The following is a 24,050-nucleotide window of genomic DNA, read 5'->3' as shown; positions in this document are numbered from 1 at the left end:
GACAGAAAGCAGCCCCAGGAGTTCAGTAATGCAGGACACACAGGCAGAATGATTTGTGCCCTGCTCTCACCCTGTGATGGAACAATGACACACCCAATGTAAATCAGTGCTGATGCTGGGCCCCTCAATGGGATGCTATGGAGAAATGGCCACACTGGGATGTCACAAGAACCCAGAGTCCCCAGCTACAAACAGCTCTTTACTGAGACACTACAGGACTCAAGAGAGGAGGAACTAGGTGACATTACCTGACCTGTGTTATATAGAAAGTCAGATAAGAATGGTCCCATCTGGCCTTAAAACTTGGGAAGTAACATCAGCTGAAGAAGAAACAGAGCAAGTTCAACCCCTGGACTTTCTCAGAGAGTTTCAACCCTAACCAAAAAAGGAACATTTCAGAGAGATAAAGGCAGCCTTTCTACGTGCACCACTTTATCCCACCGTGTGCCAGCCTGGCACCAGGGAGGGGGGCACAGCAAAGGCGCCACAGAGAAATTATCTAAAGAAATACATCATTTAACAGCTACTTAGTCACGAGCGTGGTGTTTTCCATACATGTACATTCTGCTAGGCACAGGGCTCATTTCACAGACAGTACTGTTTTTTTCCTGAGAACACCCAGAACCACTACAAACATAAAATTACAAAATGCCTACAGTTAAAATCAGGGAAGCAATTAAAAAGCTCTTCTACTAGAGAATAGTATTTTTCCAGCTCCAGGCTGACAGGTTCTTTACACAGGTCCAGCTCACATTTGTTAGTTGCTACACGCACTACATGGGACTTGTTTATAAAAAATAAAGTGCGTATAGACAAGCTTGTAAAAATCCCACATTTCTGGCATCTTACCTTAATTTCTTCAGGTTTAGGGCTACCTAATCCATCTTCCACCTCCATTTTAAACTCAGCCAGCTGCGTTGGAACCACGTTGACCATAGGACTCTCCATCATTCCCAAGGCAGTCACAGTCTCTGAATTTATTCCGTCTTTGTAACTCATCACTGGGGAAAAGGCAGGGTGCTGTTCTAAAGAGGGTGGTGTTGGGAACATCCTTTGGAGATCTGCCACAGCTGAAGAGGATGAAATGACACAGTTAGTAATTCAAATAAAAATTCCCAAGGAAGTTCAATAAAACAGAAGAGATCAATTCAATGCTAGCTCTTATTTCATCAGCTAAAAACTAGCAAAGCTTTTCCAGACTTACTGGGGTACTGACAGCAGTGTAAGTCTAGACCAAAAGTTAACTCCCAGGGATATATTCCCCAAATTCCTAGGGACACTCTGCAAGGTTATTGTTCAGCAGAAACAACAACATGGTAGACAGACATACAAATGTACAGTTTACCAGTAACTAATAAATCCTTTGTAACCGGAGAGGTGAATTGACATTAATGCCAAGCTCACTCCACTGACTGTTTCTAAAGAGTCACAGAGGAGTCTCCTCCCTTTGCCAGAGCTGACCTAGCCCCAAACCAGGAGGCCTCTGTGTGCCCTGAGCTGGATTTCTCCACTCAGTCACTGTAGCCTTGTCTGGTCCATGGCAACACAACTCCTGCCACAAACACGGGCAGTTCTGTCTGGAAACAGACTTCCAAGCATCCCAAAGTTCCAGTGCCAGAGAAACCACAAAATTATCATTTTGCATCACAAGACATTAAGCCAGGAAGATCCCTAAATGACTTCTCAGGAAATGAATGTCATGGAATCATCCACTGTCTATTTTTCTTCTTTAAGCAGAACAACCAACCCCAACAGAGATGCTCTATACCGTGTAATGCAATCAAACACAAATCACAGCAAAGTCTTGCATGTTCTCCCCAGCTCCATTCTGCTTCCTTGCAGCTACAGCTTCCATATTTATTTTGTGTCACATTCAGTATAAATGCTCTACTTTCCTGACGTGTATTAGGACAGGTCCTCTCTGGACAAAACCATCAGTGATGAACCACTGTAATTAGAGAAGGGTGAATTCCCACAAGTGTCTCCTCTTAGATACTTCTTTGGACAGATTTAATGCCCAATCCCATTTCCATGCCCAAGCTGATAGGACACAGGGACCCTCTTGTACTCAATAACATCTGCACCCTAAGGATATGGAAAATTCATAAATCAATGTAGATGGCTTTCTGACCGGTAAACACTCTGTGTTGTGGAAATCCAAACCGGTAAGAAGAAGTACTGTTCTCAAAAACTAACAGAAAAAGGCAGAAATAAGTGAGGGGATTAGAATTATCTATGGACTATGAATACCTGCCCTAACAGTACATTTGTGTAGGATGCTGCATCCTCAGGATGTGTCTCCACTCCGCCTTAACAGAGCATGTGATGCTTTTGTGCTCAGAGATGACACAGCCAGGCTACTGAACTCTCTAACAAAGGTAAACCACCCAAACAGGAGCATTCCTCTCAAAATGCAGTTCTTTTGGTAACAGCTGTCCAAGCTGAACCCAGTCCTTCACAGTCTGGAGCAGCAGAGTAAACAGTGGGCTATGAACTATTCCCACTCTGTCCATATTCTTTTTTTCCCACTCCCTTAGTATCTGAATTTGAAAGACCTTAATCTTGCCCTGATACAGTATAAATCAAAGCTGAAAAGAAATTCAGCAGAATGGAAGAAACTCTTTTCTACCAACATTAGTGTGGAAGTCCATGTTCAGGCTGGCAGCTAGATTAGCTCCCTCTGTCTCTCAGCAGAGAGAGGTGCTTTAGGCACTGGAGAGGGGACAGGGAGGAAGGTGAAAATGAAGGGCGGCCAGCAGGAATTTACGATGCTGTACAAGGCACCTCAGCTCCACACAGACACTGCTCTGCCTCGACAGCTGGTGGCAAGGCCACGGCTACAAGTGGAGTGTATCTGTTTAACTTCACACTACATCATTTTCTCACCTCCAGCTCACTCCACTTAGCAAAATTCTGCAGTGCAGATTCATAAAAAAGTTTAATTACAAAAAATCCCCCAACCCTACAGCAACAGGCAACTATCATCATTCATTTTCATGTGTGTCATGCTTGAAAAAGCTTTGCATATTTTAAAAAGCTATGGATCAACTAAACCTGTCAAAATCCAATCTCTGTATACTTCAGACTTCTACATTTGAGTAAATCAGCACAGCTTTTATGGGTCCATAAAACTCTGACTCATCTCCTTCAGACTGTTTTTTTTCTTCACCTCAATTTGTTCTCATTACCAGCTGAAGTTAATGAGAAGGCTTTAAAGCATGATTTGCAGAGAGATTGGATTTCTGCTTACAGTGGCCACAGAAATCAAACGCTCTTCCTTCTCACCACTAAGTAATTCGTAATTTGATTTGTTTCTATTATACCAGAAATTGTCACCTTCCTCCTGTCCCACAAACACACTTCTCCTTTATCTCAAAAGAAATGCCACCTACACCAGCACAATCGGAGATCTGTTCAGGTTGGAAAAGCCCTCTGAGATCATCGAGTCCAACCAGTCCCCAGCCCTGCCAAGGCCACCACTGACCCAAGGGCCACATCCACAGGGCTGGTAAATCCCTCCAGGGCTGGAGACTCCAGCACTGCCCTGGGCAGCTGTGGCCAGGCTTTACAATCCTTACAGTGAAGGAATTTTCCCAATATCCACCCTGAGCCTCCCCAGCCCAGCCTGAGGCCGTTCCCTCTCCTGTTCCCAGGAGCAGAGCCCGACCCCCCCGGCTGCACCCTCCTGTCAGGTGCAAGAAATGCAGCAAAGCCCTCGAACCTCAGAGTACAAGTTACCATTCCCAATAGTTGTTGGCACAGTCCTTAGAAAAAAGCCCTATTGTTCAATCTAATTTCATACAATTTCCTAAGATACCTGAACTCCCATAACCTCCCTTGTCCATGTGCAGGGCCTGCACAGGTATCACTACCACAACCACCCATGACAGGTTCACACCATGCCTGAAGTTAGAACCCAGCACTTCGATTTTAATCATGTGCTTCCACATCCAGATTAAACCCTGAAGGTGATTTTAGCTTTAATTTGTCAAATGTTCAATGCAATTTTCTTCCAAGACAGGTTGCACCATCGTGGCCAGTTGGTAAGCCATGGTTTTAAATTCTTTGATTTCGTTAAGTAGAAGATTTATACTTACAGAGGGATTTGGTAATGGTGGAAGTGCCCAACAGCGAGCAGAGAAGAGAGGGGAAAGCTTCCAAAGGAAGCTTTGTAACAAACCCTTCCCCATAGCTCCAGACCAAGACCACAACGTCAACAGGAGAGTACCTCCTATCTCAGTAGGCTCATTAAAAATCTGTGCCTGTACTACCACCGGCCTCAGTAAAAGCTGGCAGTTCCAGCCCCAGGCGCACCCCCAGCGAGCCCAGTGGCAGCGCAGGGCCGTGCAGGCAGGCCTGGCTGTGCCACTGGAGCGCTGGTACTCACTGGGAGGGTAGGGAACCGCAGTCCGGCCGTCCTTGCCCAGCGGCCGCTCCTCGGAGCCCGCTGCCGGCACCTTGGAGCGCAGGGCTGGGGACACGGCCTGCAAAGCAAACGCTGCAGTCAGCACACACTCGCACCTCGCAGAGCACTGCACACCGAAGACAAGGCTGCTTGTCTACTCTCCCACCCGCTCCCCCCCAAGGAGCCTGGATTTTTTTCCCCTCTTTCAACACTAAAACCAAAAAGGAATATTTGCCTGTCTATATATCCCCTCATAAATTGATGCATACGTATATCTACATATCTTTGTATTTCTATACACAAATTATATTCAAAATGTTAACACAAGCCCTGAGCTTGAAATGCATATGATTGCTCCATTTGTTTCCATGTTTGGATTACTCCAAGGTAGTAATGGGAATATGACACTGAGAGTAAGCCCAACACATGCAAATGTTAAGACAGGAAAAACATTTGGGCTGTCCAGGGCAATTTTAGAGAAGAAAGTAATTTTTTATTTTGACAGAACAGTCCTCTGGTAGATTTGCATATTAACTGTGGCATTTGAAGTGCAGTTTGTGTAGAACTATGGTAAGGAAATTGGGGCACTTATAAAATCCTGCCAAGAACAAGGCATAAGACTTTTAAAAAGACGTTTAAACACTGTTATCTACTAACAGTCACTTTAGGACCACCTTCTGTATCATTATGGCTCTATTAGATTACGCTTAAAGATAGTGACTATCCAAATCTTTGCCTTCCCAGGCAATGCCCCCCCCCATAACTGATATAAATTTGTATTTCCTACCATGCAGCAACTATTTCTCTCTGCATTGAAATAAAGTGCTTGGAGGAATATAAGGGAACATGACTCAGAGAATTACTGGAATCCTGTAAGGTTGAATTTATTTTTCTATGGTCAGGTTGTGAGGCAAGGTAAAAGAACCCATCGTCAATTAATAAAACTTGGATATTTTCCACCATAATTCTCAAACACAAAATGCCAACAGAAGTCCAGGACATAGAACTAGATATAATGGATTTATACAGGAACTGCATGGCTCTCCCTATGGAAGCTCCTTACAGCCTGTCCATACAGGACAAATCTCTCTCTTTGCCAGCAATCCTTCCTAGCTAAAATCCAAGCCTGCCTACCTGGAAACTCTCTCTCTCCCCCATCCATTAGAAACAATAATTCCCACCAGGATTCCTGTTTTTTTGGCCCACAGAACGCTCATCCCCACAAAGACTCACCCCAAGCTCATCCTCGTCGGAGTTGTCGAAGATGTTGTCGAGGTCGTGCAGGGACGGGGCCAGGTCGGTGACCTGGGTGAGGCTGCCAGAGCCGGCCCTGGCGGCAGCGCCGTCCTGCCGCGGCTCTGCCACGCCGGGAACAGGGAATAAAGGGGAGCACCGTCAGGGAAATGGCAGCAACGCAACAGCACCGAGCTCTCTGCTGTGCTGGAGCCCGGCAGGCTGCTCAGCAACCGCCGAGGGGCAGTCGGGAAACAGGGAGGGAGCTACTGCCCATTTAACATTCTAAAAAATATATCATTGTTTTTATAAAAAGGACAAGGTAGCTCTGATATTACAGACAAAAGTTCAGATGTGATTTTTCCCTCCAGATGTTATGGCATATGGGTGGTTTTGCTTTGAAGAGCTTTAACTCACCGGTCTTAGGAGCAGAACTGAAAATGGACATGGCATCTTTTCCATCAGGAACTGGTGTGGAATGGCCCGCTGGGGGGATTTCCTTGGAACCAATCCCATCTTCTGACTAGACAAAAAAATCAAAGAGATTTCACGGATATGAATTTAAGCTACGTAAGAACAAATGTTTTCCTGTGTCCAGCCAGACTTGGGGGTCTGAGTTAAATATAAAATTTACAAAGGATCCCATGGACCATATTCAGCTCTGACAGCCAGTCCAGGTAATTAACCTCAAACTCCCCAGGAAAAAACATCTTTTAGAATGTTTGCTTGCACAGCCAGACACCAAAAACAGCTCCATAAAGGATAAGATACCTAAGGAGCATTGTGCAGGTGATAATATTTTTTTTTAAATAAAAAATATAAATACAAATATATGCACATCTGATTTTGTTCTGTGGAACAGACATATGTCTTCCAGAGAGCTATAGAGCAAACACTGTGCTACAAGATAAATCCCACAAAAACATTAATGCCAAAGACTGGATTTACACCTTACCTTGTTCTTTTTCAAAGGATCTTTCTCAGCCCCAAGTTTGCATTTTTTATTGACAGTGAAACTGTACTTGATGTCTCCATCTTCAAAGGTGTAAGGATCACTGGTGTCTCCCCAGCCTTCTCCAGGGGGTTGTAGTAGAGGCAAGGGGTCGAGATAGTTCAGGGTCTGCACTGGTTTCTGCTCTTCCAAAATTTTAAACCGTTTATTAGGTTGTGCTAAGAGCCTGAAGTGAAAATAAAGAAGCAAAGCCACCATGAAACAAAACCAGTGTAATCTGCAGCTGTCTTCACAAACACAGCCTGTGGCTCACTCCATCCCCCTTGCTCAACAGAAATGGTTTTTTCTCCTCAAACAAAGGATATATTGGATACATTTAAGATTAAATACATTACTGCATTAAGATCTCTGGGACAATGAAAGAGGAATTAATTTTGTCACTGTGTAAATGAAAACACTTTCAAGTCCAGCCTTCCCAGGCTGCACTTTTCAGCGGGCCTGAAACCTTTTTCAGCCTAGAAAACTCCATTGTAATTACCAAACTCAATGGTATTTTAACTCGATCACTCTTCCTCAAATTATTTTTCCTGAAAATTTTCATTAACCACTCTCTCTGGTGCATTTTTTAAAATGCATTACCAGAATTCTACAGCAATTTTAAAGCTAGCATCAAATACAAAAATAGGCTACAAAGAGATTGATCAGTTCTTGTAGTGTCCAACAGAAAGCCAGAGATGGAAAAGGCAAGCATCCTGCAATACAGTGTTTTTATTTAAGGATTTGGTGCTCACTGCAGCCTTAGCCTTTGTCAGTTAAAAAGTAGAAATTAGTTTGGTGATGAATAAAACTGCCCAGCCCCCTGCTCAGTGTGCAGTCTCACCTTTTCAGTGCAGTGCTGTCGGGGTTGATCTCCATCCTGCCATCATACCTCTCACACGGCAGCTCCGGCGGCCGGAACTCGGGGTCGTCACTCGAAGGGACACTGTAGGTCCTCCACACGTCCACGGCCTCGTTGCTCTGAGTTATGCCACAGTACAAGGCTGTCTCACTGACCTCTGCCATCAGAGGTAACCTCTGTCCCACCAGGACTGTCCTGTCATCCAGGCTGGGCAGCGGCTGCAGCTCCAGCCCGCTGCTGTAGAGCGCTGGGTTCACAGGAACGGAGGGCGGGTCCAGGTTCTCCGCCTCCTGACCTCTGGGCTGGGGGCTCAGGGTGGGAGGCAGAGGGGAAGTGGGGGAACGGGGTGAATCCATAGGATTCATATTAATCTGCTTGCTTGGATTTCTAGCAGGCAGCGAGAGCGGCTTCTCGTATTTCCTGGAATTCGGAACTTCCAAGGCGGACTCCATCCCGGCCAGTCCCAGCTTCTGCCCGGACGTGTCCTGCTCCATGCATAGCTCTTCAGTCACAGAGGGCCGATGGTGAAACGGCATCAGGGGCCTTTTTTGCAGTTTCTCTCCCTTGTCCTGCCTCTCGGTGGTTTTGTGCTTTGAGGAGGCAGGAGGAGGCAGTGCCGAGGCCGCCGCCGGCCCCACTGCGAAGCCGGGCTGGGGCAGCGTGGGGGGCCGGCCCGAGGCACCAGCGCAGCGCTGCTTGAACACCTTGTGCCTGGAAAAGGAGGGAGAGAAACCACTCACTGCATGCTCCGGGCAGTCACACGACCTCAGGGGAAAGCCAAACCCAAAGAACGGCGCTGAGAAACCGCCTGCCTGCTCCTGATCTGTTAACTGGCTTTTAATCTCTGCCTGATGGAGTAAGCTTGAATAAATGTGTTTAAATATTCAAACAAAATAATGCAGTAACATACAATCTTATTACTGGCTTCATATGTCTTTTTTGACTTTGCATCCAGTATCTCTGAGACTGAGAAGCACAGGATTGAGTTTCAGTGTTTCAGGTCCTGCTAAAATTATTTTCATCATACTGATGATTCCCAAGGATGTGACAACAGGGATATAACTCTGCCCATGCTTTTATTGGTCTTTTTTGTTGTTCAGGGCTTTTTGTTTAGCTGTTGATTTGATTTTTATTGAGTCAAACAGAAATTGAAAGATGTATTTGCGCTTAACATTGAAACATGTTTAAAAATAAACATTTCAAAATTAATCACTCCATCCCTATTTTATGAACAACAATAGAACAACAAAAACCCATTTCAAAACATGTAATGTACTTTTTGCTTAAAAAGATAACCTACATGATCACAAGTGAAGTGGACTAGATTGGAGACACCCAACCCTGTCGAGAGGTGCAAACACAACGCCTGGTGCTCGCTGCCCGGGCTCCCTGGAAGCATCCAGGCTGTGTGGGGTTATCCCAGCTTCCACAGGACTCTGCTGTTCCCAGGACACGCTGCAGATTCCCTGCAGCAGCAGATGGTCGGTGCCTGCAATCACCCTAATGTGCAGCTAATGCCCTGCTAACCGGAGGTTTGCCTTAAGCATGTTCTTGTAACATTTCATCGCCTTAATTCTCCATCATTCAGCGTATTTTAACTGACTGCAGAGAATTATTTCAGACATTCTGCACCTCACACACCGAGCTGGTTCTGCAGGAGACTGAATTTGATGCTGAGCACCAGACAGCCCTTTGAGACTCCAGATCTAAGATTATATCCTGACATTTATCCAGTACACGGAATGGGCACAGAAACGAGTAAAACAATTTCTATTTGCCAGTAGCTGCTCAGGTTCTGCAGCTACACAGGAAGTACTTATTGCTGTTTGAAATCAGGTACTGCTTTCATTTTGAGGATAATGTTTCCATTTTCCAGCTGCTGCATTTACCAACTCCAGCATGATGCAGTTATCACTGGAGGGATGAACAGACAGTGTGAAATTGCAAGTGCAGCTGAACCTATCCATAGAACCAGGCTCCCACTGCCCACTTTGAATCCCATGCTTTCCAGGCAAAGCTGGACCTCACTTTTCCACAGGAAACACTTGGCATTCTGACAGAACATTTATCTGTTCCACGTTCTTGAGTATATGAATACAAACGATGTGTATAATTGGGGGAAAGAGCTGCAGAAAGCTCTTCTCACTTGGGATAGAGTAGGGAGTCTCCAGGTTGAACATTCCACCCTTGCAGGATGCATGGCCCCTTCATCTCTTCCTTGGGCTACACAAAGAAGAACTGCATGCTTAAGGGATAACTTCTTTTGGTAAAGGTGCTTTTGTCACTCATCTTACAAGCAGATGCTGGCCTTAGGAATTAAGAATTTCAATAGAAGTGTTTCACAGGACTATTTCACTGCTAACTGGGGTTTTTTTCTAGCCCTGTAACATCTCTCTGATAGTTTTAAGAATGGTTAAGTATATTGGTGATGATGGTTTGCCTTTCCTGAGTGAGGAGTTCTGGAACTCTAACCACCCAAAGATGACAGATAACATCAATAACCTCCTAAAGTGTTTGTGTGAGTGAGCTATGAATTCTTTCTGATCCAGTGACAGTGGGTGGGTTTTGATGCCATGGCAGATTGACCAGAGGCACGTGAAGTGATTTGAAGGGATGTTTTCCCGCTTCCTCCAAGTATCAGGATACTCACAAACTTAGGCAGATCCTGCCCTCTTCACCACTTAGCCAAAGGTTACAGCTCTGAAAAGCTGCAGGATGAGTTCCTTATGAATAGGAAGTGATCCTGGCCCCAGTACTATCAATTTTCCACTTGGATTGGCTCCTGCAAGCGACAATGGGCTGAGATGGAGTTGCATCCCCCAAATGTGTTTACAGGTGTGATATTTCAATTTCCTCTTGTCTCAGCTAAAGCATAACTCCCTTCTGTAAGTGTACCTCTGTCTGAAGAGAGCTCTTGCAATATGACAAATGTTTATTCTCTTCAAAGCTCACCTGGAACAAGAACAACTGACTCTTTGGACAGGATCCACAAAATCCCATGAAACACTATTGTTAGGAACTTCCTCTTCCAAATTTGCAGCTGTAATTTGATTCCTCCTGAAGAAGAGAAAATTATTTTAGTAATCACCACCTTTTGAAGAACAAAAATTTAAAAATATACATACATAAATTCATATATGTTACCCTCAGATAAATTACTTCCTTCTACCTGACCTTTGAAATTGACAGCAGATCCCTACACTACTCCTTAAATTTACAGTTTGATTTATGTAGGAGGAAGGTCCCAGCTCTGCATCAGATAACTCTGTCTGGAGTCTGAGCACAAGAAACAAGGGGAAAGCCATTTAACATGTTTCTGGAAATTAGTCTGACATACCCAGCGAGGAAAATACATGGAAATAGGAAAAAATAAATATTTCAGGGCTCACCATGCCATGATACACTTTAAATCTCCAGTACTAAAGGTCTATGATACTGACATCAATTTATACACCCTTCTCAAGTGAAATTTTAGTCCGACTCATATAATGCTTTACAAATACTCCCCTTAGAGCCCTAAATATCAAATATATACAGTCTGTTCTGCAGTCACCCAGCTTGCAGTGTAGTAACTACAACTGGAGATAGAAGCTGCCATCACTAAATCTGAGAGCACTTGGCTGAAGGCACATCCTACGGATGTGTGCCCTCAAGGACTGTCAAATTAGAGTACACAACTGTAAATACAACAGGAAGTGTCTGGAGTTCTCAGCTGAGCACAGGGACAAATTTACAACATTTTCTTTGATAATGCTGTTTGGCATCATTATCTCTGATTGGTGGCAGAGAAATCTTGTAAGGAATAACATTAAGGCAAACTATGACAATTTTAGCTGCATATTATGGGTTATAAATATAAGCAAAGCATGAGGACTGCTGTCATACTTGGACTGTGCCCTGTTGAGGATGCACTCCTTCCACACACGGTGAACAATACGGTTGTGAAATTTGGGAGTAATCTTGCTTGATTTCTTTGGACTGTGGACACTGACTGTCCCCTCCTGCACAGCTGGATGGCTGATGCTGCTCTGAGAGCAGCCACTTTCTCCTGCAAGAGAAATAAAGCATTAATGTCAGAACTGCTCTTCACATTGTCACTTGCTATTTTTTCCTGGAAGTCTCTTAGCAGGCTGCAGACTACACCGATGTTCACATTCACTGGGGAATGCTCTGAGCGTCCTCACAAAACACTTTTCAAAGCAACACTTCCTTTGAGGTAACAGAGATGGCACAGAGCTGTACCACAGACCTGGGCAATAGCTGTGCACATACTGCACCCCACGTGATGTGATACACTCTGTATATTATATATCTGCATTTATTTATATATTAAAAATACACTCCCTAATAAATTAAGGTACTTCAGATAGCCCCTACAGCCCTGGGCTGAACCACTAATAAATAGTGCAGATAGAGCTTTTTCATTATTATCCTGGATGTTAAACTTGAATTTATAAAGTCTTTGATGAGTTGGTTTAAAGACAAAATTGATTGTAATATGGATGGTCCTAAAAGCATCTATTAAGAAAACTAATCATTTATGTAGACTATTTCAAAGCAAGGGTAAGTTCTTTATATTAAACCTCACTGAGGAAATGAATGGATCACTGATGCTTTCCTACAGACACAGGCTGGGAGAGCTGGGGGCGCTCACCTGGAGAAGAGAAGGCTCCAGGGAGAGCTCAGAGCCCCTGGCAGGGCCTAAAGGGGCTCCAGGAGAGCTGGAGAGGGACTGGGGACAAGGAATGGAGGGACAGGACACAGGGAATGGCTTCCACTGCCAAAGAGCAGGGATGGATGGGAGATTGGGGAGGAATTTTTCCCTGTGAGGGTGCTTAGGCCCTGGCACAGGGTGCCCAGAGCTGATGGGGCTGCCCCTGGACCTCTGGAAGTGTCCAAAGCCAGGCTGGACAGGGCTTGGAGCAGCTTGGGATAGTGGAAGGTGTCCCTGGCCATGGCAGGGGTAGAATGAGTTTGACTTTAGGGTCCTTTCCAACCCAAATCACTCTGAAATTCTGTGCCATTTCTTTACAATATGTTTGAATTGAAACACTAGAAATCAAAACTGGCTTTGGTGAGATTTTCTAGTTGAGATCTAGACTACTACAGAAATTCCCAACAGCTTATCACCAGTAGATCCACTATTAACACAGCATAGGATATTCTCAGTATGTATTTTCTGTATGATTATCAAAGAGATAACAAATGAAGCTATTACTTCAACATGTTTGAGAGCCTGAAAACTCTCTGCACTCCATTCCTTCCTGTGATACAGAAGCCTTTACCAGCCATTGTACAAGCAGATGCTTCTTTTCCTGCCCTGCAATGTGTTTCTGTTTAGCTGAACTCCAGCACATCCATCTTGCCAAGCCCCAGCTGCAGCAGCAGAGGGAGCTTTGGGTCCACCGGCCTGGGCACGGAGTGCCTGCTCTGGGCTGGGGCTGGAACAGCAAGGAGGGATGTGCTGCATTTTCACAAGGTCACACCAGGGTACAGAACACTTCGTCCTCCTGCTGACGCAATCCAAGCAGCCTCAAGTGTGAAGTGCTGAAGGGACTCAGTGCTGCACATCGCTGCAGCTAGCAGGGAATCCTGCTGCTTGCCACCAGGTGACTTGCAAAACACAACCTCTGAAACGGTGCACAAGCTGCCTAACCCTGCATCTTCCTTCATTCCTCACATTACATATTTCCTTCTCCAGTTAGATCTTCCCTGATTATCTTTTTGTAAAGTCCAACACTGAAATCCCTGGCCACACTGAGGCTTGTGCCTCTAACCATGTTTTTCACTGGCTTTCAAACGTTCTCCAACAAGTGGGAACTTGACAGATGAGCAAAAAACAAACCGGTCAGAATTGGCAAGTGTGCCCTCCTTTGGAGAAGAAGGTGTGTACAGACAAACATCACATGCACACAGAGGCATCACGTGTCAACAGCAGGAGGAAAACAAGGAAAAGACTAAGGGAAGGGAAGGACAGGAGGCATGGGAGGATAACCAAGGAACTACCAGGGTTTTCAAGTTACATTAGAATGCATTAATTATTGCTTCCTGTAATTATGTAATATTTTATACTATACAGTACAGCAATATACAGCATAACAGGAGACAGAACTGCACAGCAGGAAAAACCACTTTGTTCTCACACACTGACTCTATTTTTTATCTATGAACATCCCTGACACAGCCCTGGAACACACAGAGATACCTATGGCAGGTAAGGGTACAGTGAGTGGAGGACACAGCAGCCCCTCACCAGAGGCCACCGCACAACCCCTGCAGTCCAGACTGGCTCCACTGGTGAAAAATGCCATTGCCCAGTTCCAAATTTGTTTTGTTACACACTTTAGATACAACCGTGGAAAATATGATTAAAAGAGAACTGAAGAGATCGTCTAGTCCAGTCCTTGCTTTAAAGCTGGATCAACAAATTTAACTAATCTGTTTCTTAAAAACAACCTTACAAAAGGCCCCCACCAAACCTCCCAAAACCCATCATCCCTCTGCTAATGGAACTTCTGTAGCTTCCCAACAGCCAATTTACTCCAGTATTCCATTATTCTTTCTCAGAGCAAGTTTTTCCTCCTGTTTAACCTAGTTTAGCTTTGCTCCAGTTTAGATGCATTATATCCTGGTTGAAGAGCCTATTCTTTTTCTCCTTGAAATTCCACTTCTCTAGACTAAACCACCTCAGTTCTGTCCATCTTTTCCTGGAGGTCCTGTTGGCAAAAGCCAGGATCACTCTCACTAGACTTTCCTGGACCCCAGTCAGTTTGTCCACATCTTTAGGTGCTCCAAACTGGACATGGCACTAAACCCACATTTCAAATAGTATTGGGCAGAACTGAAGTATTATTCCTGTGCCTCACACTAATCCAGTTTATGAATCCCATTAGTGATTCTGGACTGCATGACATGCTTTTCCAATCCATTTCTCCAGTTCTTCAAGGTCTTTTAAAATGGTTTTTGATAAAAAAGAATCCTTTCATTGTTTTCCTGGAGAGGCACCCCTCTGATACAAATTCATACTGCCCTCAAACAATAGCAGAGATCAAACAGAAGCTGTGACTGCCAGATTGGACATGAACACTTTTATATAAATGATAGTTTATAAATATTCAAAAATAGAATCCCCCTTGTGATACTGAACAAATGTAACAGGGTTCTGAAAATTTTTAAAATACAATAGCACATTAAAATATGCGTCAATACTTGAATAGATTGTTATTTAAATGGTGATTGTCTTGCTTCAGTTAGTTATTAATTGGCTTCTTGCTTAACTCTCAGTTTCTTTGAAAAACACCATTCCAAGTGAATTTACATCTCATATTCTGTCTTAATTAGCAGTAAATACTAAATACTTTGATTGTCTTCATCTATAGGCTGTAATCATGGACAAGTGAATCCAGACATATTTTCTTTGGTTTTACATCAGGGTTCAAAGGCTGTACTTGATGACCTTAGAGATCTTTTCCAGCCTCAATGACTCTGTTATTCCAGGACTGACCCTGTTGATGTGACAGAACCATCTCATAAAGGCTAAGCTTGGGAGCTTCTCAGTGAGGGTATAACAAGGGTTCTTTAGCCCCATCTGGCTGCACAGTCTCACAGTAACTTGTAGGGCCTTTGTGTCTTTGACACTTCCATTGCTCTGTGAAATTTAATAAGTGCTGCCCAACGGGTTCAAAAATCCTCCAAGTTCAAGTAGAAAGCTGCCCAGTGGTGAGAGGTTTCTGTGCTGCTTTGCAGCACTGCACACAGATGTACCTACAGGAAAGGGGGTGGAACCAAATTCACCCCATTTTGGGTAAAGGGGTGTTCACAGCACCGGCTTTCCTTTACCACAGACCTACAAAGTCCTCCCCCAGCACTCCTCCCGTGCCTGCCTTTACCCTGCCCCTGCTCACACATGCCCTCCCCAGGAGCTAAGCAAAACCCAGAGTCTGACTGCGTCTCCCCAGCCCATTGCTTACCCATAACAGCCTGCTCTGGAGAGGTGGGGGGCGTCAGGGGCATCCCACAGGTACTGGCAGGATCCTTCACGCTTCCAAGCCCCTGCTGTCCCACATTTATATGGCCTGCAGCACTGGCAGCGCTCTGTGACACTGGGATGTCACTCTGGGAGATGAGAACAAAGGCTGAAGGATACACCATCCTCACACCCCCTGCAGAGACGGAAAAGCGCAAGTCTTAGACACACCTGATAATATCCAGCAACCACAGCTACTTCCACTTTTGTTTTCAATGTCAATTTGACAAAACTTATTATCTGAAATACAGAGAGTTAAGGAATTTCCACGCTAATACACATCCAGCCCTCTGTAACCAGTACAGAGCTGAAAGAAGTAGCTCCATCCAGTGAATAATGGCATGTGGGATATAGGGAGTACAAAAGCTTGAGGCGACAGAACTACTCAGATGTTCTGGTGTCAAGAGAGCTACAAGAGAATACAGGAAAATTATAATGGCTCTTTCTGATTAATTAGATGACTTTTTTTTTCTTTTTTTTTTTCAAATCACGAGGAAGAAAATAATCCTTCAGGCAGAATATTGAAACTTACCAACAATGACTTCAACGGCCACAGGGAAATCGTTGTCATATCCCAGCTCTTCCTCCTCTTTCATGCCTTCCTTTTTCTTCAGCACCATGGGGTAGAAGTACTGCCACTCCTCCATCAGCTTCCGAGTGGCGGGGTCTGACATCTTGTAGGACTGGCCCGTGAGGGTCCCGTTCAAGCCGTAAGGACTCACCAGCACTGCAACACAACGAACAGCAGCCCTGAAGGACTCAGCAGCACGGCAGGAGAACCAACAACAGTCCCACAGCACGCTGCAGGTGTGAATCGAAAGCTGCAGAGCACTGAGTCCTCCTGAGCAGCACCCCGTGGCAGTCTGGGCTCATAATTTCCACAGCAAATGGAATTCCAGCAACCCCAGTGTAGTGAAACAGCACTCAGGGATAAACACTCACGAAAAGAGAGGCCAGGAACATTTGAGACTTCTCAGCATTAAAAATGATAGATAATACACAAAGAAGAGTCACAACAAGTAAGGAAACTACTTGCTTAACAGGTATTTCCATTCTGACTCAGTTTTGCTTTTAGTTGTATTTGATTTGAGTCATGAATTCAGCTCACTGAAATAAAATGTATGACTGAAGTGCCTGAGCCTCTGTCAATGCTTTACATCTAGACACGAAATGTTTTCAATAAAGCTTCTATAAATAAACATCTCTATAAATGATCAGTCCATGTGTCTCTGGGTGTTTTTTTACTCTATGTTGAACTTTACTAAGATTTCTTGCTTTAATTGCTTTGAAATTATAATTTCAGACTGTAGTAGACAGCATAATGCAATGACTCAAAATTCTTAATGTTTTTCTTTTTTTTTTAGAGCATCACATGGAAACTGCACTATGAATTTACTAAGCCATCAACTTAATTCTGTAAAATTTTAATTTCTTACACTGGCAAATAAATAGTCACAGATACTTAAAGTTTTTCATTATTTCTGCTACATTTTCACACCTACCCACCCCTTGTTTTTAAAATAAAACAGTAAATAGTTGCCAATGCATGAAGGAAAAGCAGTCCTGAACCAGATAAGCTCGCTATTTGCATCCACAGAGGATTCGCAGAAAGCCCACGTCAGAAAATTTCAGGGGCGCACCGATTTTCTTAAATACTAAGTCTTTTTCAACTGAAATGATTGATTTGCTTGGCACGTAAGGTTCCCAGCAATGCGAATGGATAGAAGGTTCTGGAGAATCACGCCCACAGGGCTGATGTCCCGGAAAGCTCGGTACCTTGGAAGGGCGAGGGGGAGGACTGAGCCATCTGGATGTGCTCCTCGGTGATCAGGTAGATGGGCTGGTGCTGGGCGATCTCCACACTCGTGCACACATTGCTCTCCCCGTGCAGGAAGAACGTGAAGGCACACGACAAGTGCTCGCTGCAGGAGAGAGGAGACAAAAAACCCCAAATATTGGTGTTAATGGGCTCCAGGAGGGAAATTCAGAGCCTCGGGGGCCAAGCAACACCCTCCTGTCCTGTACTGAGGTTCATTGCCTGGCTGATAAGCATACGACACAGGGATCTGTCACCAATCAAATAATGGGCAATGTTGGCAGCTGTCTCATTGGTGTTTTCCTACTTGTTTCATTACAAATAAATGGGATTTTAACCAACAATCAAGCAGTAAAATGACGGGTCTTTAGAAATTCTTCAAAGTTAACCCCACAATGAGGTCCAGCTGAAAAGGAATAACAAAGGAATAGGAAAGATGTTTGCTTAACATCTCACGAGAATCTTGATTAAAAAATATAAAAGCATGTGAATATTACAGAAAGTTGTCAACAACCTAAGGTGAACCATGGAACTGCCACTGCTGACAAAACTGAACTTGAAACAAATGGTATTAAAAATGTTTTCACTTCATTCTACCCATAGTGACTCCCATCACAGCAAACTATTTGCTTAGATAGTCCCCTGCTACAAAGCCACAACAAAAAGGAAGCCAAAGCACATCTCATGTTTTTAATCACCATTTTAATCAACTAAAAATGTACAGAGCTGCAGTAAGCATGCAGAGATTTTCCTGTCCAATTCAAGAGCTGTGCAGAGTTTTATGGGTGTTGGCTTTGGCACAGAGCCAGCCCTAACGGGACCTGTGTTTTACACACAGCCCTCACTTACCTGCACCGAGAAGAAAAACCAGAGGTGACTACAACCATTCCACTTCAGCGTCTAAGTCAGCCAACTGCTCTGCTACTGCTGCCAGTTGTTTTTAAACAAAGGCATTGATGGGCTAGAATTGGGCTCTCTAGAATAGCTGCTCTAATCTCACTAAATCTCTGGATGATTCCACACATTGGGCAGAGTAACTTAGCCTGTAGTCCAAGTTACTCTTCTGTGAGCCTCAAATCCTACCACAAAAAGAGACCAGAAGAAAAAGTTCAGCAGAGAAAAATCGGGAGAGAAAAGGTTACTGAAATGACAGGTAACAGCTGCATTTCCCCGGCGCTGCCATCCACAATTCTGAAGTACTTTGGAACAATAATTCCACTAAATAAAAGGTTTCATTATATTTCAATTTTCACAAAGGAAAGAAATTTCACTATCCCCGGTGATGAAGTGGTAAATTGGGTAAATTGATCATTAAGTTATGGGGGGGAAGGAACAGGACATGGGACAAAACAGGTCAGACTCCAGGTATTTCTATCCTGCCCCAAGAAGAGAAGCAAATCAATTAATGTAATAAAACCCCATGAACAATGGATTTCTGCACATACAAGAAATACTAAATTACAGCAAAGTCCAATTATTTAAGGACTTGAAACCATTCCCTGAAAATCCCTTGCTGTCATGCAGTGCACAGTGTCTAAGCTTGCTTTGTCCCAAACACTGCAACCTCCTGACATACCTGGAAAATTCAGTTGGGAGCTAGATGCCAGGACTGACACTAAAAGTTCCTTAGAAAAACACTGTGAAAATTTAACAATTCTATATTTGTACATATCGGTCCTATTTTTAGAACAATTTCAGGGCTGAGCACATTTAAAATACATATTTCTCTGCAGAGGAGCTCCCATGCCCTGCCCTCCAGGCTGCAGGCAACCTCTTGTTTCTCCTTTACTCTACAAGCAATTGTCCACAAAGCCACTGACTGTGTACGATTCATTCTATTTTTTGACCAATAAATTGCATGGCTGCTTTAATTCTCCTCAAAGTTAACACTGGGATCTGAAAGCCCTCAAGTCACAGCTACCCCAAAATAGCTTCATCAACTGCACAGGCATCAGGAAAACAGTCAAATCACTTGTTTGATGTGGACTACAAAAAAGAGGGCATCGAAAGGCAAATTTGAAACAGAAGAATAAGTGAGAGCAAAATAAAATCATTTCCTTTAAAGCTGCTAAAGCAACAGGACAGGAGCAGGTCACAGTGGGGTCTGGGCAGGAGATGGCAGCACCTGGACACGGCTACAGTCAATAACACTCCAACACCACAGTAAATTAACAGTCCAGTACATAAATCACCTCTTCTTAAGTATTCTGGAAATAAATATCCCCAGAGAAGCCTCAGCTTGAACAAGCTCCCACTAAAGGAAGAGAAGAAAGGCTGCCTGCTTTGATTTTAGAGAAGGCAGAGTTTCAGTTCCAGCGCAGAGTGGCCTTAAACGTGGCAGCACCAGTTAAGGCACTCCCTGAGTGCCCAGATCCTGCAGGACACACCGTGGCCCAGGCAGGAGCTCCAGGGCCCTGCCAGGCTGCTGTGTTAGCAGAGAAAGCTTCCTCATAGACACCAGGAGAGCAGAGGAGCACCTGGAGCAGCGAACAAAAAAAAGGCCAGGCCATTTTCTGGCCCTTAGGGGAAATCACACATTCAAAAGCACAACTAAAGCTAAAAGGAAAGCATTTCCAGGCATGAGACAATTCCAGTTTTCTGGACACCACAGGTTCCCAGGAGCACCCAGCCCCCATTTCTGCACCAGGCATGGGACCCCCAGAGCCGGCTTCTCTCCGCTGTAGCCCCAGACACAGATCCACACCGAAACATGGAAACACCAACCTGGAGCCTGCTTGGGGCTCTGCCACCCCACACATCAATCCCGGGGAAGCAAGGACTCCCTGCCTGACTGGATCCAGCATTCCCTGTGTGCTGCAGCCAGAACAGGGCTCAGGGCTGACACTGCCTGGCAGCTGGAGCTCGTCCCAAGGCTAATGAACACCCAGCTGAAACCAGGTGGGGCAATTATTTCACTGTATCACAGCACCTGAAACAACTTTTCTTCAGGTGAACACACTGCTGGCTCATGAACAAGGGAAACTGATGTCTGGTGATACATCTCTGCCCAAAGTCACTACTTTTTGTATGGCACAGAGTAAGAATACAGGAGGCCAAGCTGCAGATTAAATCATACTGCTTTTGCAAAGACTCCTTGTCTCTTGATGTTGTTATCTTTCTCTTCCCCAGCTCGAAGAAATAAAAAGAGCAGGGAACAGAACATCAGTTCCCAGAACTACCAGATCTTTAATAATGGTGTCTCTAAGTCCATTTGTTGTCTCACATATTCTGTTGGATTTTTTAAAAACTGTATGAGATGCACAGACAGAAACTTTGTATACATATTAATTGCCTTTAATGTTTTTCCAGTAGTGAAGTAAAGCACTAAGGTAACAGTTTCACAATGCAGCAAGCGTTTAGATAACATTATCTAAACACTTGCTGTGTTACAGACTTACTATCTCAACACTGCCTCGGCTGTCACCAGCAAAGCCCTTGCCAAGGCCAACACACCCCTCCCTAATGGGATTCCCTCCCTGACCCCATCCCCAGCAGCCTCCCACCCTCCCCTGTGTATAAATGCATGCCCAGGATGAGCTGCCAGCCTGGGGGACACGGGCGGTTTTTCTCCCAATGGATCCATCGATCTGCAGCATGACAGGGTAAGAACAGCAGTACCTGCACGAGTCCAGGGAAAATGCTGCACACCCCATCAGCCCATTCTGAGCAGGAATTCCACTGTGGGACCACTTGGAACGAGACCCACATGAAGCCTGTGCTGGAGGCAAGGTCAAGTCCAGCGTCCGTAACCTTCGATGGGAACGGGGGACAAACTGCTCCCATTTCCTGCCCTGGCTTATCCCAATGTCTCAGGCTGGGAGAGCTCCAGGGTTGGGTTTTTTGGGGATGGACTGGGCTGCTTACAGAACAGAGAAGAGGCTTGGCTGTGAGTAAATAACACAGTGACAGTGCTCCTGCTGAGGAGGAGTCTGCACTTTAGGGAAGCAGAGCTTTGCCCCACAGCTCCTGCAGGGAGGAACAGGTCCTGCAGCAACCCCATCCCATGCTTGTCCTGGAAACTACACATAGAAATAAGCATATTCTTACACTGTATTCAAGCAGTGTTCAATATTTGGTTCCATTTTTATTAATGGATAATTTAAACGTATAAGGAGCTCCTCCAGGGTGCTGGCATTGAGACATTCCCTTCCACGTACAACTGGAGTAGTTTTATTCCCGTGATCCTCAGTGAAGTAGTACAGCATAATAGGTGAAAATGTCCCCTAAATATTCACAATAAACCCTTATTTTTCTATATCAAGTAAGTTTTGCGCGTTGAACATTGAAGTTTATTATTATCAGCTGCACATGTGCATAAAATGTGACTTGTCAAAATATGCTGATCTAAAATTGTTTCCCACAATTTTTAAGATTAACTGAATTCATTCTCAGACTGTTGATAGTTACTGAAGAAATAATCCAAAATAATACTCTGAATAACTAAATCAGGCAGCAGGGCTGCCACAACCACTGCAATGTATTTCTTTTCTCTACATTCAGGGACAAACTCTTGATATCACTTAATACCAAAGGCAACCTGGAGCAAAAAAAGGAAGGCAAGTCCCTGGATCAAGGATAGAATTTATCTTTATCCCATATATTCAGAAATATGGGACAATGACAGATGGCACAAAAGGTTGGTCAATACATCTACCAACATGAAAATAAAACACATTAAAGTCAGAGCATGGCTATGCAGGGTTTTGGTTTTCATGCTGAAAGCTCAACTCACTTGAAAGAACTGAGAAGATTCCTGCTCTGGAAATGGGCTGGGATCCATCTCCAGTGGGATTGAAACCAGCAGACCAAAGCACAGCAACCCAACAGTGCTGCTCAACAGGTGAGGAGCTTGTGCATCCTCCCACCAACACTCCAAAGTTAGGAACACTGAAGGCATGTCAGGTTAGAAAAATCCTGTCTGCAGTGCAGAAGCAGAAGTTGTAGGGTAGATAAACAGAGCAGACCAACATAAGCAGTTTTCCTGTATCAGAAATTCAGATCACTTAAAATTTTACGTGCTGAATTATCATTTTTTAATAAAATCTGATTCTTACTAAATGTAATCAATACTAGATAAAACTGGCCAAACTCAAAGGGTCTCCTGGATCCCTGAAATAAAATTCCTGCAGTGAAATCCCAGTGAACATTCCTCCCTTGGCAGAGGGTTGTGAGTGATGCAGTCAGGACTGTACCTCACTAGGGAACTCAAGGCACTGAGGATTACTGAGTCCATTATTTGTTACATTTGTGCCACACTTCACAGCAGTGCTGATTTAGAACCACAACTATTTTGAATTATTTAGGATGTCAGTACCAAAAAGTGATTCTGCAAGTTTATTATATTCATTAGGAATTAAAATTCATTGTGATGAGACACTGGATTCTGCCCTATTTAGAAAACACGTAAGTTGCTGTGACCATATTTCTACTGTACTACAGGATATAGACTTTAAAATACTATATAAATGCATACCAAAAAAGAAACATGGAGGTTATTAAAGTTATTTTCAGGTTAATGCCAAAACAAACACATATTTTTCACTGGAAATCCTGAGCTTTTTAAGATATATGTCTTTAGGAATCAGGAACTTGCTTATATCTGTACCAGCATTACCAGGTATTCTAAAAACAATAGCACCAGCTGGTGAAAACTACAGAATGGATTATAATTAACTAGAAGATTGTCAGAATGGATGCAATATTTCTTGCTTTAGCACACTCAAAATACCAACACATCAGGAAAAATTGCATGTAAATCTTCTAAAATCCCTGCTGTTATCACCCTCCTGCCATCTCTCTGTCTGAAGCACTGAGTTTCCACACAGGGTCTGAAATGAGTCCTTTGAAAAAATTCATTTCCATGAAAGATCTGATACTGTTTCCAACAAGAATGCAGGCTGATAAGCTCATATATTCAACGTGCCCCATAAGTTATTCATGGCACCTGAATAAGTTACATGTTAGTTACATGTGGAATCTCCCCAAAAGCCCTGGTTTTGTGCTGTTAGTCTCAGCATTTCTTAAATACCACCCAGGCCTCAGAACTGTCATGAGCAGTTGTGCTCTGGAGATCAGGACTGAAAAAAATCCTTTTGAATATTAATAACCCCAAACTCCAGCATGAGCCTGACGAGCGCTGATGGAGGTTCGCCAACCAACTATTGCCATTTTTTTTTTCAGCCTAAGGCATAAACTGACCTTTCCTTAACAGCTCGGCCTTGCAAAGTTTAAATGCTGGGTTCCCTGAAATTGAAGCTTTCTGTGGCAGTTTTATCACAGATAACAGAGCTATCAGTTACTCTGGCTCACAGCTCCAGCTGGATGGTTGACTGGCACAGTCAAAATGATTTCTCTGTGGGTCGCAAACCCAAACACAGCAGAAGCTTTGGAAAAAGGCTTCTCTCTACCCCTCATAAAGGGATAAAAATATTATCCTTTCTATTAAGATTTGTGTTGCACACTGGCCATCGGTGAGCAGCTAACTTCATCCACGTGAAGTCAGCCCAGTTCTCAGTCTCACACCGTGTGTGAAGTCTGTGATGAAATCACATTCAGCAGAAAAACAAAGAGTATTTAACACTCAGGTACAGGGGAGTATCAAACCACATTGGTACTGGTAGCTTCATTTTCATAAATTAATGCTGCTCTAGGAGTAAAGCCACAAGTCATTAGTGATCCCTAGTAATTGCTTTAGACAATTCCTTACTTTAATATGCCCTT

The 24,050-nt window shown here is 44.0% G+C and overlaps 1 protein-coding gene across 4 annotated transcripts in view; it reads right to left on the bottom strand.

The window, feature by feature from the left end:
* MED13L (mediator complex subunit 13L) overlaps positions 1–24,050 on the bottom strand; it is a 168,797-nt gene that overhangs the window by 28,599 nt on the left and 116,148 nt on the right. For 3 of the 4 annotated variants that reach the window (XM_040080439.1, XM_040080440.2, XM_040080442.2), the window contains 11 exons: positions 17,291–17,436; positions 16,047–16,241; positions 15,459–15,650; positions 11,374–11,536; positions 10,441–10,545; positions 7,471–8,199; positions 6,594–6,816; positions 6,056–6,161; positions 5,639–5,763; positions 4,388–4,484; positions 850–1,070 (listed from right to left, as the gene is read on the bottom strand). In XM_040080439.1, the coding sequence (XP_039936373.1) occupies positions 850–1,070; positions 4,388–4,484; positions 5,639–5,763; positions 6,056–6,161; positions 6,594–6,816; positions 7,471–8,199; positions 10,441–10,545; positions 11,374–11,536; positions 15,459–15,650; positions 16,047–16,241; positions 17,291–17,436 (2,302 nt within the window). Of the gene's footprint in view, positions 1–849; positions 1,071–4,387; positions 4,485–5,638; positions 5,764–6,055; positions 6,162–6,593; positions 6,817–7,470; positions 8,200–10,440; positions 10,546–11,373; positions 11,537–15,458; positions 15,651–16,046; positions 16,242–17,290; positions 17,437–20,054; positions 20,166–24,050 lie in introns of those variants that run through there. The other variant, XM_040080441.2, reaches the window with a different exon arrangement.

This window comes from Hirundo rustica, chromosome 17 (genome assembly GCF_015227805.2).
Source record: "Hirundo rustica isolate bHirRus1 chromosome 17, bHirRus1.pri.v3, whole genome shotgun sequence".
Lineage (NCBI taxonomy): Eukaryota > Metazoa > Chordata > Aves > Passeriformes > Hirundinidae > Hirundo > Hirundo rustica.
This window is presented reverse-complemented; position numbering and strand designations above follow the sequence as displayed.